The sequence below is a fragment of the Magnolia sinica genome, chromosome 3 (assembly GCF_029962835.1).
Source record: "Magnolia sinica isolate HGM2019 chromosome 3, MsV1, whole genome shotgun sequence".
NCBI lineage: Eukaryota > Viridiplantae > Streptophyta > Magnoliopsida > Magnoliales > Magnoliaceae > Magnolia > Magnolia sinica.
Window position 1 is genome coordinate 93,861,828 of NC_080575.1, and position 12,736 is coordinate 93,874,563.

Consider the following 12,736-nt stretch of genomic DNA (forward strand, 5'->3'; position numbering starts at 1 on the left):
TCGTTGGCTTCCTATTGTTGATTAATCAGACTTGTGCAGTTCTTTACTAGTTCTACCCATGTATAAACTAACATTGAGTGCTAATGGTCAGTAAGTGATATTATAAGTTAATTACAAAAAATAAAAATAAAAAATCAAGGATTTTTAGAAATCCAAAACAGTGAAAATTCAGGACGTTACATGTGTACAAAGGTGCACACGTGAGTAGGTGCGCAGGTGATCATGACTCATTTGCATGACCCAAAGAAATGAGGTTTTCTGAGCCAACCACGAGTCAGAGAACTCGTTTGCGTGGCATGTGCATTTCAAAGTGGTATACCTGTGAGATTTAATCTATCCATCAGTGGGGCCTAATTCTTTAAATGCTTTTATTTGTCCATACCCTTGAAACCTTGATCCGAATACCTGATAGGTATCCCATTTCGACCAAAAAATCGATTGGATCTGGTCCGGATCTTCCACATGGGAGTGGATTAGGTGCTACCAGGTAACACCTCAGTGGGTGTTATCCTTACCTTGCGGCCAGTCTTGATGATTTTCATATATCCACACTGTCCATCCATTTCTTTAGCCCATTTTAGCGCATGATCCCAAAAATTAAGAAGATCCAAATCTCATGTGGATCATATTAGAGGAAACAGTGGTGATTGAATATCCACCATTAAAAGCTTCCTAGTTCCCACTATAGTTATTTTCCATCCAACCCCTTGATATATATATATATAGAGAGAGAGAGATATGCTCACACACAACTAGTTGGACCATTCAAATTGGTCCAACTAGCTGTGCATTAAATTACATAAATATCTCTTTTTAGCTATATGTAAAGCTTAACTATGAACGGCCACGTGGCATCAAGTGTTACGTGAGTATGTTGGGAATGCATGTCAAAGATCTAGCTCGTTTATCAAACATGGTCTACTAATTAAATTTTATTGGTTAAAATTTATAAATAGACTTTATAGCTGAATCCACACATGTAAGTTGAAACTAAATTATTGGAATGGGTTTTAACAGCCGCTTTTCTTGTATAAAAATGTTATGTACTATTGATAACAAATATATATTTTTTATACCTTTCATATATGTACAATGAACTCTATTTGATTAACGGATTGGATTTCTTACCCATCTGATACATTATCTAAACCTATCACACGTGCACACCTTACATGGTTATCTTACCTTTTTTTAAAAAAAAAAAAAAAAAAACAAGCCTGTTCCTCCTTCCTCTCTCCACATTTAATGCTCTCTCTCCCTCTGTGCCGCTGGCAGATGGAAATTGCCTCTTAATCTTCCGCCACTTCTGCCATAGGAAGCTAGTGGGCCCACTATGATATCTGTGATAAATCTATTCCGTCCGTCAGTTTTTCTAGATTGTGTTAGGACTTGGGTCCAAAAATAAGACAAATCCAAAGCTCTAGCAGCCACACAATAGGAAAAACTGCATATTGAATTGAAAATACAAAAATATTAGCATGATCCAAAACTTTTGTGGCCCGTCCTACCATGATCCGGTAGAACATTTGATAGTCTCCGGTGCATCGGTACTCTTCCAGAGTGTTTTCAAAGGGGGGTGGATTAGATATTACCTTGACCATGGGGCCCACCTTGATGAACGTGTTATACATCCACCTTGTCCATCAATTTTTATTGATCATTTTAGGATTTGTTCTCATTATTTAATGCACACCATAAAAAACTACATAGGTACCACCTATGGCCCACTGCAATGTTTATTTTCCATCTAACCTTTTAATAAGGTCAGATAGACCCGGATGAAGGAAAAATACAAAGATCTACTTAATCTAAAACTTTACAGCCCACAATAAGTTTTTAATAGCGAATCACCATTGTTTCTAGTGGTGTAGTCCACTTTAGGTTTGGATCTTCTTAAGTTTCGGCATCAAGGCATAAAATGCAACGAAAGAATGAATGGACAGCATGAATATACAATACATTCATCAAGGTGGGCCCCATACGCTTAGGGTAACACCCACTCACATGTTACCCGGTGATACGTAATTCACTCTCATTTGGAAAGAAGCGTAAAAGAAGGTGCGGATTGAGTATTACCTCATCGGACTTATCCAAGTCGAATGGTCATGTCAGAGGCTCTCCGGCCCTACGTGTTCTATATTTTATCAACACCTTTCATCTATTTTGACGTATCTTTATATCACGTGAACCAAAATAAGTAGAAGAAAAAACAAAAAAGTAAATTGGATGCTCAATTAGACCACGTCACATGAAGTAGTGGGGATTGAACTCTAACCGTTGAAAACTTACTAGGACCCACCACCATGTTTATTTGTCGTCCAACCTGTTCTTAAGGTCACATAGACTTGTAAGAAGGGAAAACATAAATATCAGCTTGAGCTAAAATTTTTGTGGCCCCCAATGGGTTCTCAACGGTAGGCTATAAATCTCTACTACTCATGTGGTGTGGTCCACTAGATCCTTTGATATGCCTCATTTTCGAGCCCATGTCCTAACATAATCTAGAAAAACTGATGGATGGCACAGATTTATCACAAAAGTCATAACGGGCTCCACCTAGCTTCCTATAGTATAGGGGCAGAGATAATATTAATTGAGAAGAGATAACATTAAATGAAGAGGGATGGAGAGGAGGAAGAGTCTTTTTCCGGTAGAAAGTAGGATGAGGAGACAAGCATTACATGTGTGATGTATTTGATTAATGCACCACGTGTGTAAAACATCTAGTCCCTTAATTAGGTAAGGTTCTTTGTAAGCATGTAAATGACATAAAATATTATTTCTGTAATCAATAGTATGATATATTTATACTAGAAAAGTATGTTGCTAAAAATTCATTCTAACAGTTCAAATTTAATTTTCATATATGCATTCAATGATGAGGTTTATTTATTAATTTTTTGTAAATAAAATTTAATTAGTATATCATATTTGATGAACGATGTTGATCTTCAGCACATATTTTTGTTGTACCTATATAAGACTTGATGTTACATACTCTATCATGAGTGGACATTATATGTAAATAAAGAAAAATATTTATGCAATTTAATGTCAAGCTAGTTACCAATTTGAATACTTGTGTGGGAGCATCTCTCTCTCTCTCTCTCTCTCTCTCTCTCTCTCTCTCTCTCTCTCTCTCTATATATATATATATATATATATATATATCAAAGGGAAGCGGTTTGTGTACTGAGTAACTCAGTACCCTTAGCATACTGAGTAAACTGTGTGGGGTCCACTGTTATTTATTTATTTTATCCACTCTGTTAATCCATGTTAAAAAATAATTTTAGGACTATATCCCAAAAATGAAGCAAATTAAAATCTCAAGTGAACCACACTACAGGAAACAGTTTGATTGAACCTCTACCATTGAAAATTTTTTGGAGGCCAAAGAAGTTTTGGATCAAGCTGATGTTTGTGGTTTCTCTTCATATATGTCTTTGTGATCTTATGAACAGGTTGGATGACAAATAAAAATTAATTTGGACCCTAGGAAGGTTTCAACGATGGTAATCATTATTCCACACTGTTTCCTGTGTAATGGTCCACTTGAGTTTTGGATTCACTTCAATTTTGGTATTAACCTTTAAAATTTTAAAAATGGATAGACAGTGTGGATAAATCACATACATTAACAGTAGGCCCAACTGAGTTTACTCAGTACGATAAAAGCGTACTGAGTAACGCATTAGGCAATTTCATGACAAAGGGAAGATAGAAAGATTAGGTTGATCTAAAACTGTTGTAGCCCACAAAAAGTTTTTAATGGTCATTCACTACTATTTCCAATGGTGTGGTCCACCAGAGATTTGAATCTACTTAAGATTTATGATTACGTCAAGCTGAAAATGTGGACGGAAGGTGTAGTTATCCTTAGCACTTGTTTGTTAAATCTGAAATCTAAAGGTGTATCTAAAATTTGAATTTAAAGATTTGAGTATGAAGTCGAAAAATTAGTAATGAATCTAGAACAACCGGTCTATTAACTAACATTTGAATGTTTGAAACGGTCATGATTGAATCCCTACTATTAAAAGCTTTAACTGAAATGTTTTTTAGCCATCCAACCTTTTGATAAGGTCACAAATAGCTAAATGAGGATATGACACAAACATCATCTTGATCTAAAGCTTTCGTGGTTCATGAGAAATTTTAAATGGTCAATCACCACTATTTCCTATAGGATGGTCCATCTAGGATATAGAGTTACTTTACTTTTTGGATCATGCCCCGAAAATGAGCTTTCAGTACGGATGGATGGTGTGGATGTAGTCATATATATCATAGAAGCCCCACAAGCAGGGTCACACCCACCTCGGTGGATCCGGGTCGCACCTTACATACTCCCCCCATATCTAGCAGACGCGGATTTACCGCGGAAACCATTCCTAGGTTCCTGCGCTGGAAACTTAGATGGGGGTATGCTATGATGTTTGTTAGAAATCCAACCCGTTCATCCGTTTTGTGATATCATTTTCGAACATATAGTAAAAAATGAGCCATATTAAATATTCAAATGAGCTGAAAACATGAAGATTAAATGTCCATAATTGAAATATTCACGTTGAAATATTCATGGGCCCACATAAGATTTGAATATAGCTAATATTTGTGACTTCAGTTGGTCTCAATAGTATAAACCATATTGATGGCATGTAAGCATCACTGTCAACCCTAAGGCAGGTTTCAGTGGTAGAAATTTCCCTACCCACGTTTTCCTTAGTGTGGCCCACTTAATCTTTGTATCCTGCTCATTTTTTATCTAAACTCGTAAAATGAGCTCAAAACATGGAAGGACAAATTAAATTTATGACAAACATAACAGTGGGCTTAACATAGGATTGGATACTATCCTAACATTTTATAAATTAAGACAAAAAATTAAGAAAGATGTAAGGATTAAGTGGGCCACACTATGAGAAACAGTGTGAATTATGTACCTACCATTGAAAACTTCCTGGGACCATAGAAGGCTATGATCAAATTGATTTTTGTTTTTTCCCTTCTTCCAGGTCCGTGTGACCTTACGAATAAGTTACATGGCAAATAAACTTAACGGTGGATCTTAGGAAGATTTTAATGATAATCGTTTCATTCTCACTAATTTCTATGGTGTGGTTGACATGAGCTTTGAATGTGCCTATTTTTTTTGAATCATATTTAAAATGATATAAAAAATTTGATGGACGGTATTGATCGAACACATAAATTATGGCAGGTCCAAAGAAGTTCCACATATTAAAAGTTATGTATTATTTAAAGGATAAAAATTTCGTCACACACGCCGCGTTAAGTAAAAAATCAGGCTAAAAAATCAGGCCCTTAACTTTACTTAAATCCGGCTCCAAAGTGGGTCGGGTCGATTTGAACCGAAAATTGCCGGTCCCAGATTCGGATCCACGCTGACGATAGTAGATATAAGGTGGGATCACAATTTCACATGGTCTGGCGAGTCACCTACCCGTTAACTTATAGGAAATGGCGGGAATGCTGGCAAACTACCACAGCTTCTATCTCCTGCAGATGGAGACAAAAACAGAGAGTGTCGGCGCGAGAGAGCGAAATGAAAGTGGAACGGAAGCCGGTAGCAGATATTTACCAAAACTACCCCTCGCGAATCTTTCCCATATCCCCTTGCTTCCTTCCTCTTCCCAAACTACATCTCACGTAAAATTACCAAAATGCCATTGCTTTGAGAGCTCCCGTGACTCTTAAAATATTACAAAAAACCCCTGCAATTTCCTTGTTTATTATCTAAGGTTCTCAGATTCCATTCCCCCAAATTTACCAAAATGCCACTCACCTGACAATCCGAAATTGATAAGTAGCGCACGACCCTACTCCCTCTCCACAGCGTTCTGTTTTCTTATAGCTCTCCATTTCCAAGATTCCTTAAAATTACCAAAATGCCATCCTTCTTCTAATTACCAAACTGCCACTCATTAGAGCTCCTGCAAAACCCTGCAGAAATTCTTTAATTTGTTTGTTTTTTTCTGTTTCAGGAGCTTTAAATTCCCTTAAATTACCAAAATGCCATTCGTCTAACCTTTTTAAAACCCTCTCATTCTTCTGTTTTTTTATTCTTAGGATTTGATAGATGGAGAAGATTATCAGAACCTTCTCTCTTGTGATTTTTCTAGGGTTTATTACTGTAGTGGCGGTTGATGGGATAAATCTCTGGCCAATGCCAAAGTCGGTGAGCTATGGATCGTTGTCGTTGTATCTGAGCAAGGAATTCGAGCTTCGAACTGATTATAAAGATGCTTCCGGGATATTGAAGGAAGGATTCTCGAGGTTTCTTGATGTTATCGAATCGGCGCATGTTGTTGATGGGACAGTGACTGGTCAGGCAGCTGCTCTTGAAGGATTGCATGTGGTCGTTTCATCGTCAGATGATGGGGTATATAGGAAACTGAATTCTCTCTCTGGATTACCTGTTTTTGTTCTTGTGAAATTGTTAATGTTCTGGTTTTGAATTTTGGTGAAATTTTGTATTTTGTTGATATAATGTTGATAGGATTTTGAAAGGCAAAATCATTTTTAAAATTTTGGAATTTGCGGAGAAGCCCGTTTTCGGGACAAAATTGAGGGTTTATGCCTGATTTTATACTGGATTGGATTTCTGGTAAGAGAACTAATCACATGCAGCCTGAAGTATGCTATCTTGTTGTGCAGTTAAATCATTCTGGTCAACATTTCACTTGTGTAGAAAATCCAAATATGTGAACGGTTGGCCCCTGCCATGAAGATTACCTAGCAGAAAAGAATCAAGCTGGTCCTCTCATCAGGAAGATCACACTGTTGAAATCAATGGACCACCACGGTCTGCTAACATGTAAATGTGGCCCACCTGATAAGAGGAGCATCCTGATTTGTGTGCCAGGTGATCTTCATGGTTGGGCTTGCCTTTTGCATTGTGCAGGTTTCCTACACAAGTGGCATGTTGGCAGAAAGTTGTGGCTGCACAGCAAGTTAGTGTACTTCCTGTTGTATGTGATGTTATCGGTTCTCTTTTGGGAATTGTTTGATTCCATGTTGTTTGGATACAAGGAATTGACTACTCAGCACTTATGAAAATGTTTTCAGTCGAAATCACTTCATCTTTTGTTTATGCACACTTTTGCATTCCCTGCAAAGACTAAGGGAGCACATTCGAGGGAAAATGAATCCTCCCAATGACAGGTTTCTGGGTGCTTTTAAAATCCCTTCTAGTCCCACTTCTCTCCAATGCATACCCTTCTTTCTCCTATGGCTCTCCTCTGCCACTCTTTCCTTTCTCACGTGTGCCCACCTGATGGATGCCTCATGTCCTGTACTTGTTTGTCATGTTGTTCCAAGCGCTGCGATTCACCTCTTCAATTTTTACTTGTGTGAATGCCTATTGTTTTGGCAAGAGTCATGTAAACTTACGTTCCATACATGAACATATCTTTCCATGGAAAATCCAAATTTCTCACTAGACACAGGGTCATTCAACTTCTGGGAATCCAGCCATTGGGAAATGGATTCCATTAGCAAGAGGCTGAATTTGTGTTTGTCTTGGGAAAAGTAGGGAAATGAATTCCATGGGAATCCAGTTCTCAGAATTTGTCCCTTTTATGATTCTCAACTTTAAGATAGCTTGTAAAAATTTTGGAAATGGATTCCCATCCAACAATCATACTCTCTCCTCTCCTAACAACTCTTTGTAAGTATCCAAATACAAAAACTGTATTCCGGCGAATGGCTTTCCCGGTACCCAATCACCATATACATGATCTCTTTCACTAGGAATCTGTTTCCTAGAAATAGAATCATGATCCCTTTTCACATTCTAGGGTGCCAATTGACCCCTGGATAATATCTTATCAGGGATTTTCTTTCTAACAAAGCTTTCTTTTGAGGGAAGAACACCTGTTTGTTGTTTCTTTGAGTTTATATTGGATAAGATGTTTGAAAATAAGGTATTTTATATTTGTAATGTTGTTATTGAAAACCTTCTCTTTTCTAAGACATGTTTTGTTGATGCAGTGTTGTATAAGAATTTCAAAACTGAAGATACTTTTTATTATGAAAATTGGCAAAATAACCAAAATTTTGAAATAAAAACCGAGGCTTTGTGTTTATTTTGTGCTGGATTAGTTTTCTTCTTCTTCTTTTTTGAGTAAAAATCGAGGCTTTTTGTTCATTTTGTGTTGGATCAGTTTTCTTCTTCTTCTTTTTTGAAATAAAATCTGAGGCTTTTTGTTCATTTTGTGTTGGATTAGTTTTCTTCTTCTTGTGTGTGTGTGTGTTTTTGTGGGTGGGGGGGTGGGGGGGTTGCATGGCCAAGACTGCTGCCTCTTAAATCTTCCTGTAGAGATATCTAATCATATGAAAATTGATGTTTGTTTGTTGGTTTGCAGTTACAGTTTGGTATTGATGAGTCCTACAAGTTATCTATACCTGCAACCGGAAGTCCTATATATGCTCATCTTGAGGTGGGTGGGAGACAGTTTTCTGACCATTATTTTAATCTCTCTCTCTCTCTCTCTCTCTCTCTCTCTCTCTCTCTCTCTCTCTCTCTCTCTCTCTCTCTCTCTCTCTCTCTCTCTCTCTCTCTCTCTCTCTCTCTCTCTCTCTCTCTCTCTCTCTCTCTCTCTCTCTCTCTCTCTGTCTCTTTTCTGTAATATGGAACTCTCTATTGAAGTACTAGTAAATTGCTATGGAGCAGTTTCTTTTTTCTATTCATTGTTTTGAAGAACTATGAAGTGCTCTCATGATTAATTTGAAAATTTGAATAGCTAACTAGAAACCAGATGAATTGTTGAAATCCCTAGTTGTACCAACTGTAAGACTATATGCGGAATGAAGGATCGATTTATGCATCAATTATGGAGATCATAAAACTGAATCTGAATCTAAATTGCATACCTGATTGGAAGCCATTCACACTTTGCATTGATAGGGATGTTTTTTGATAAACTTAGCCTTTTGCGCCTTACACCTTTCTAAAAACCCTTTTGAATAGGACTTAAGTTTTCTGTGTATGTGGGTGTGGGGATCAAGACATGTATTTATAGAAGAGAGGCCTGGAGTAGTTCTTCCCATCACAATTACTCCTCCATCAAGAGTCTCCATACTAGATAAGAGTCCATGTCCAATTGAAGTACTGTGGATACATAACATAGTCCAAGTGCACCATCCCATTATGTATCTGAATCGGTCACAATTGATGTGGGGTCCACCAGTATGCTCAACTAAATATCCAATGATCAAATCATCCAAATCATTGATCATGTGGGGCCCACTTAATAGAAGTCTTACATTCTCCCACTTGAGCTACACTGATCAATCAAGAAAAAAATTTAAACAGTTTACAAAACACATTAGCTTGAAACTTCTCATTGGGTACCCGCTATATTTATAAAAAAAAAAAAAAAAACCCACTAACATTGGATTACATCAACAATGCTTCTTAGATTTGGACCTTGGTCCATCAAGACCAGTGATATTGGATCATGGTAGTCATCACAACATTTAGTTAGTTCGAAGTGAGACGAATCACGATTATGAATACCAATAACCTTAATAACATAGATGGTAGACATGGAGTGTGGTATGACAAAGTGTGTATGCTGAAGGAGAAGCAAAAAATAAATTGTATAAGAAAATTGTTAAGATAAATGATATCTCTAAATGTTTGTACGTGAATCGGATTAAGCTAAAGCTCCCACTAGTCCAATACTTCCTTGGGGTCAACAACTTCCATAGAAGACATGACTCATAAGTAGTGTGAGAGAACGACCTTTAGGGAGTATATCCACCACATCTGTTTCGTGCTTATGAGTTTTACAGATATTTAAGAATTCTGCATTGAGTAAAACTTGAAGCCATATCACCTAATGTGTGGGCTCAAGAGAAGCTATGTATTTTGCTTTCACAGTAGGTGAAGCCATACTATTTCACACTTTTCATGATACAATTCCTTTACGAAAACGTAGCCAGAGGTGGACTTCTAATTATTAAGGCAACTAACAAGGTCTACACCTGTATATCCAATCAATTCTAAGTGTTACTTGCCTTAGGACCCATTTGGATGTGCCGACTAAGACTAAAGATGCATTTCGTGGAAACACCATTTGTCTTGTATTTGCAAGGTCAAAGAAATGCCTCATTTCCTAAAAAGTGGATCCATCTTATTTTTATTTTGGGAGGGGAGTTGAGTAGAGCTGGGCACGGGACGACTCGACTCATCTGAGTCGTTCAGACCCGACTCGACTAGAACCGAGAGGGTGAGTCGATTTGAACCAAGTAGACTTCGTCCAATCCGAACTCAAATCGAGTCGAGTTCGAGTCACCCAGTAACTCAACTCGACCCAAAAACTGACTCAGTACTAACTTGACTCGATTAGAAACCCGACTCATACATAATAAAAAAAATCCCAGATTTGATGTTTCAAATCTGAGATGCCATGTAGCTGATGGAGAGGCCGCAATTATGGCAGGTGCACTTAGGTTCTAAGCTGTGATTTCAGCCCATGGATACCCGCTGCGCCCGACCTGGCTCGATGCTGACTCGACCCGACTCGGTACCTGTGACCGGGTCCGACTCGGTCCGAGTTAGTCCTGGCCTGAACTCGGATCGGGTAAGGCATGCTGGACTCGGTACTGAGTCGGGTTGAGTTCGGGTCGAGTCTATTTCAAAACCAGGTCGAATCGGGTCAACCCTAACTCGATCCGACTCAACTCAATGCCCAACTCTAGAGCTAAGCCCATTAGAGGTTAAAATCTCCATGTGCCACATGTGCCACCATCCTACATGTGCTACATGTGCCACGGTCCCACATGTGCCAAATATGCCACAATGCCACCATACAACTCCCAAGTGTTTCACCTGTGCTTTAAGATTCCCAAATGCCTCACATGTGCTACATGTTTCACCATCCATCTTCAAGTGCCCTACATGTGGCACGTGTTAAAGTGTCACGTGTGCCACCATAACTTCAAGTGTCCCACATGTGCAACTGTTCAACTTCAAGTGCTCTGCAAGCCATATGTGTCACTATCCATCTTCAAGTAGGGATGCAATGGGCCAAGCGGCCTGGCACTATAGGGCCAAGGCCTAGGCCCCTCAGGCCTCAACTTGGTACAAGGACCAGGCTTGGGCTTGAAATCCAAGCTCGGTTCCCAGGCCAAGATGGGTCAATATGTCAATGATGAACAACCTAGCTTAGCTCATTAGCCCTAAAGCTCTTTTTTTTCTTTTCTTTTTTTTTGTAAATTAGGATGGATTGTTCAATGTGACCCTTTACCCATGGGTTATTCCTAGGCAAGCCCATCGAATGGAAGCACTTAAATTGATGATTAACGATCCATCTTATTCACGCCAACATGCCACCTGTGTGGGATCAGTACCATTCAAATGGTAGGCTCCACCATGAAGATCACTGGGCAGCAAAACTAGGCCAGCATGCTTGTTGGGGCCAACCCTGACTCGGCCCTAGCCCAGCCCATTGCCACACTTATCTTCTAGCACCGAACAAGTGCTTCATAGAATTTCAAGGTTTTAACATGTGCCACCATCCATTTTCAAGCACCCCACATGTGCCAAGGTAGCACATGCGTCTAGGTGCACATGTGCCACCATACAACTTTAAGCATCCAACACATGCCATTCATTTATTGTGGAACTTGTGTTTCTATTTCTGTGAAATCTTTCTAATGTCAAAATGAAAATGACGTGCTACATCATGGATGCCTAGTTTTTCAAAGGGAAATGGAAATGCCCCTAAACTTATTTTTTACATTTCCATCTCAATGTATTTCATTTCAATCGTATTTTCAGAAAGCCAAACCGTTCCATGAAAACTTTTCAAAGTATCCAAACAGTCTCTTTGGTACAAATGTATGTTTAAAACTTGAAATCCACTAGGAAATCCGTCAGCTGATTTATGAGAACGGCTGTGTGTCTGTGTGTGCACTTGTGAGTCTCCATATCCCAATTGGGCCCTTTGGCACAAATGGATGTTTAAAACTTGAAATCCATTAGGAAATGTGTTTGCTACATTTATGAGTTCTTCTCTGTGTGTGTGCGTGTCTAGCTTGGTGAGTTGAAAAGCAAAAGTAGGTAATGAAAAGATGAAAATGAAGAATATGTCAAAACTACTTCAATGGCATAAAAGAACAATGAAGAATAGGAGAAATATAAACAAAATTTCTGAAAACCTGCATTTGGTTACTTTCGTGTTTAGATGTGGGGGGTTGGACAACAACTGGCATAAAAGAACTATGAAGAATAGGACAAATAAACCAAAATTTCTGAGGACCTGCGTGGGGTTACTAAAACGTTTAAGTAGGTGAATTAGTTTAATTTTTGCAAGGGAGCTAAGAGCGATGAACTGAGAAGGTGAAAGAAAAGAGTAAAGTTGGTCTGTTGGTATTTTGGGTAGACAAAGCTGGTTTGAGTGGATGGTGGGAAGGGGTTTCAAAAAAAGCTTCTAAAATTACTAGAAAGCCCATCAAAATATTAGTAAGACGGTGATCACCAGCATGGCTGATTCTTGAATATTTAACGTTGATTAGCTCAGCTGACATTTCTTTTCGTTTTCTCAAAACATGTAAATTATTGAATTTCTTTGACTCTGCACATCGCCCAAGCCAAACCAGTTAACTCGAGTACCAGCATATGAATGGACATCCATATAAGCTAAAACAGTGTTAAATATGAGCAAAATAGTTCAATTGAGCTTGGGATGATGAGACTGAATCC

At 38.4% G+C, this 12,736-nt stretch overlaps 1 protein-coding gene across 1 annotated transcript in view; it reads left to right on the forward strand.

Annotated features, from left to right (window-relative positions):
* Positions 1-5,573: 5,573 nt before the first annotated feature.
* LOC131240268 (beta-hexosaminidase 3-like) overlaps positions 5,574-12,736 on the forward strand; it is a 48,877-nt gene continuing 41,714 nt past the window's right edge. The window contains exons 1-2 of the mRNA XM_058238391.1: positions 5,574-6,406; positions 8,391-8,465. Of these exons, the coding sequence (XP_058094374.1) occupies positions 6,104-6,406; positions 8,391-8,465 (378 nt within the window). The 5' untranslated portion in view covers positions 5,574-6,103. The remainder of the gene's footprint in view (positions 6,407-8,390; positions 8,466-12,736) is intronic.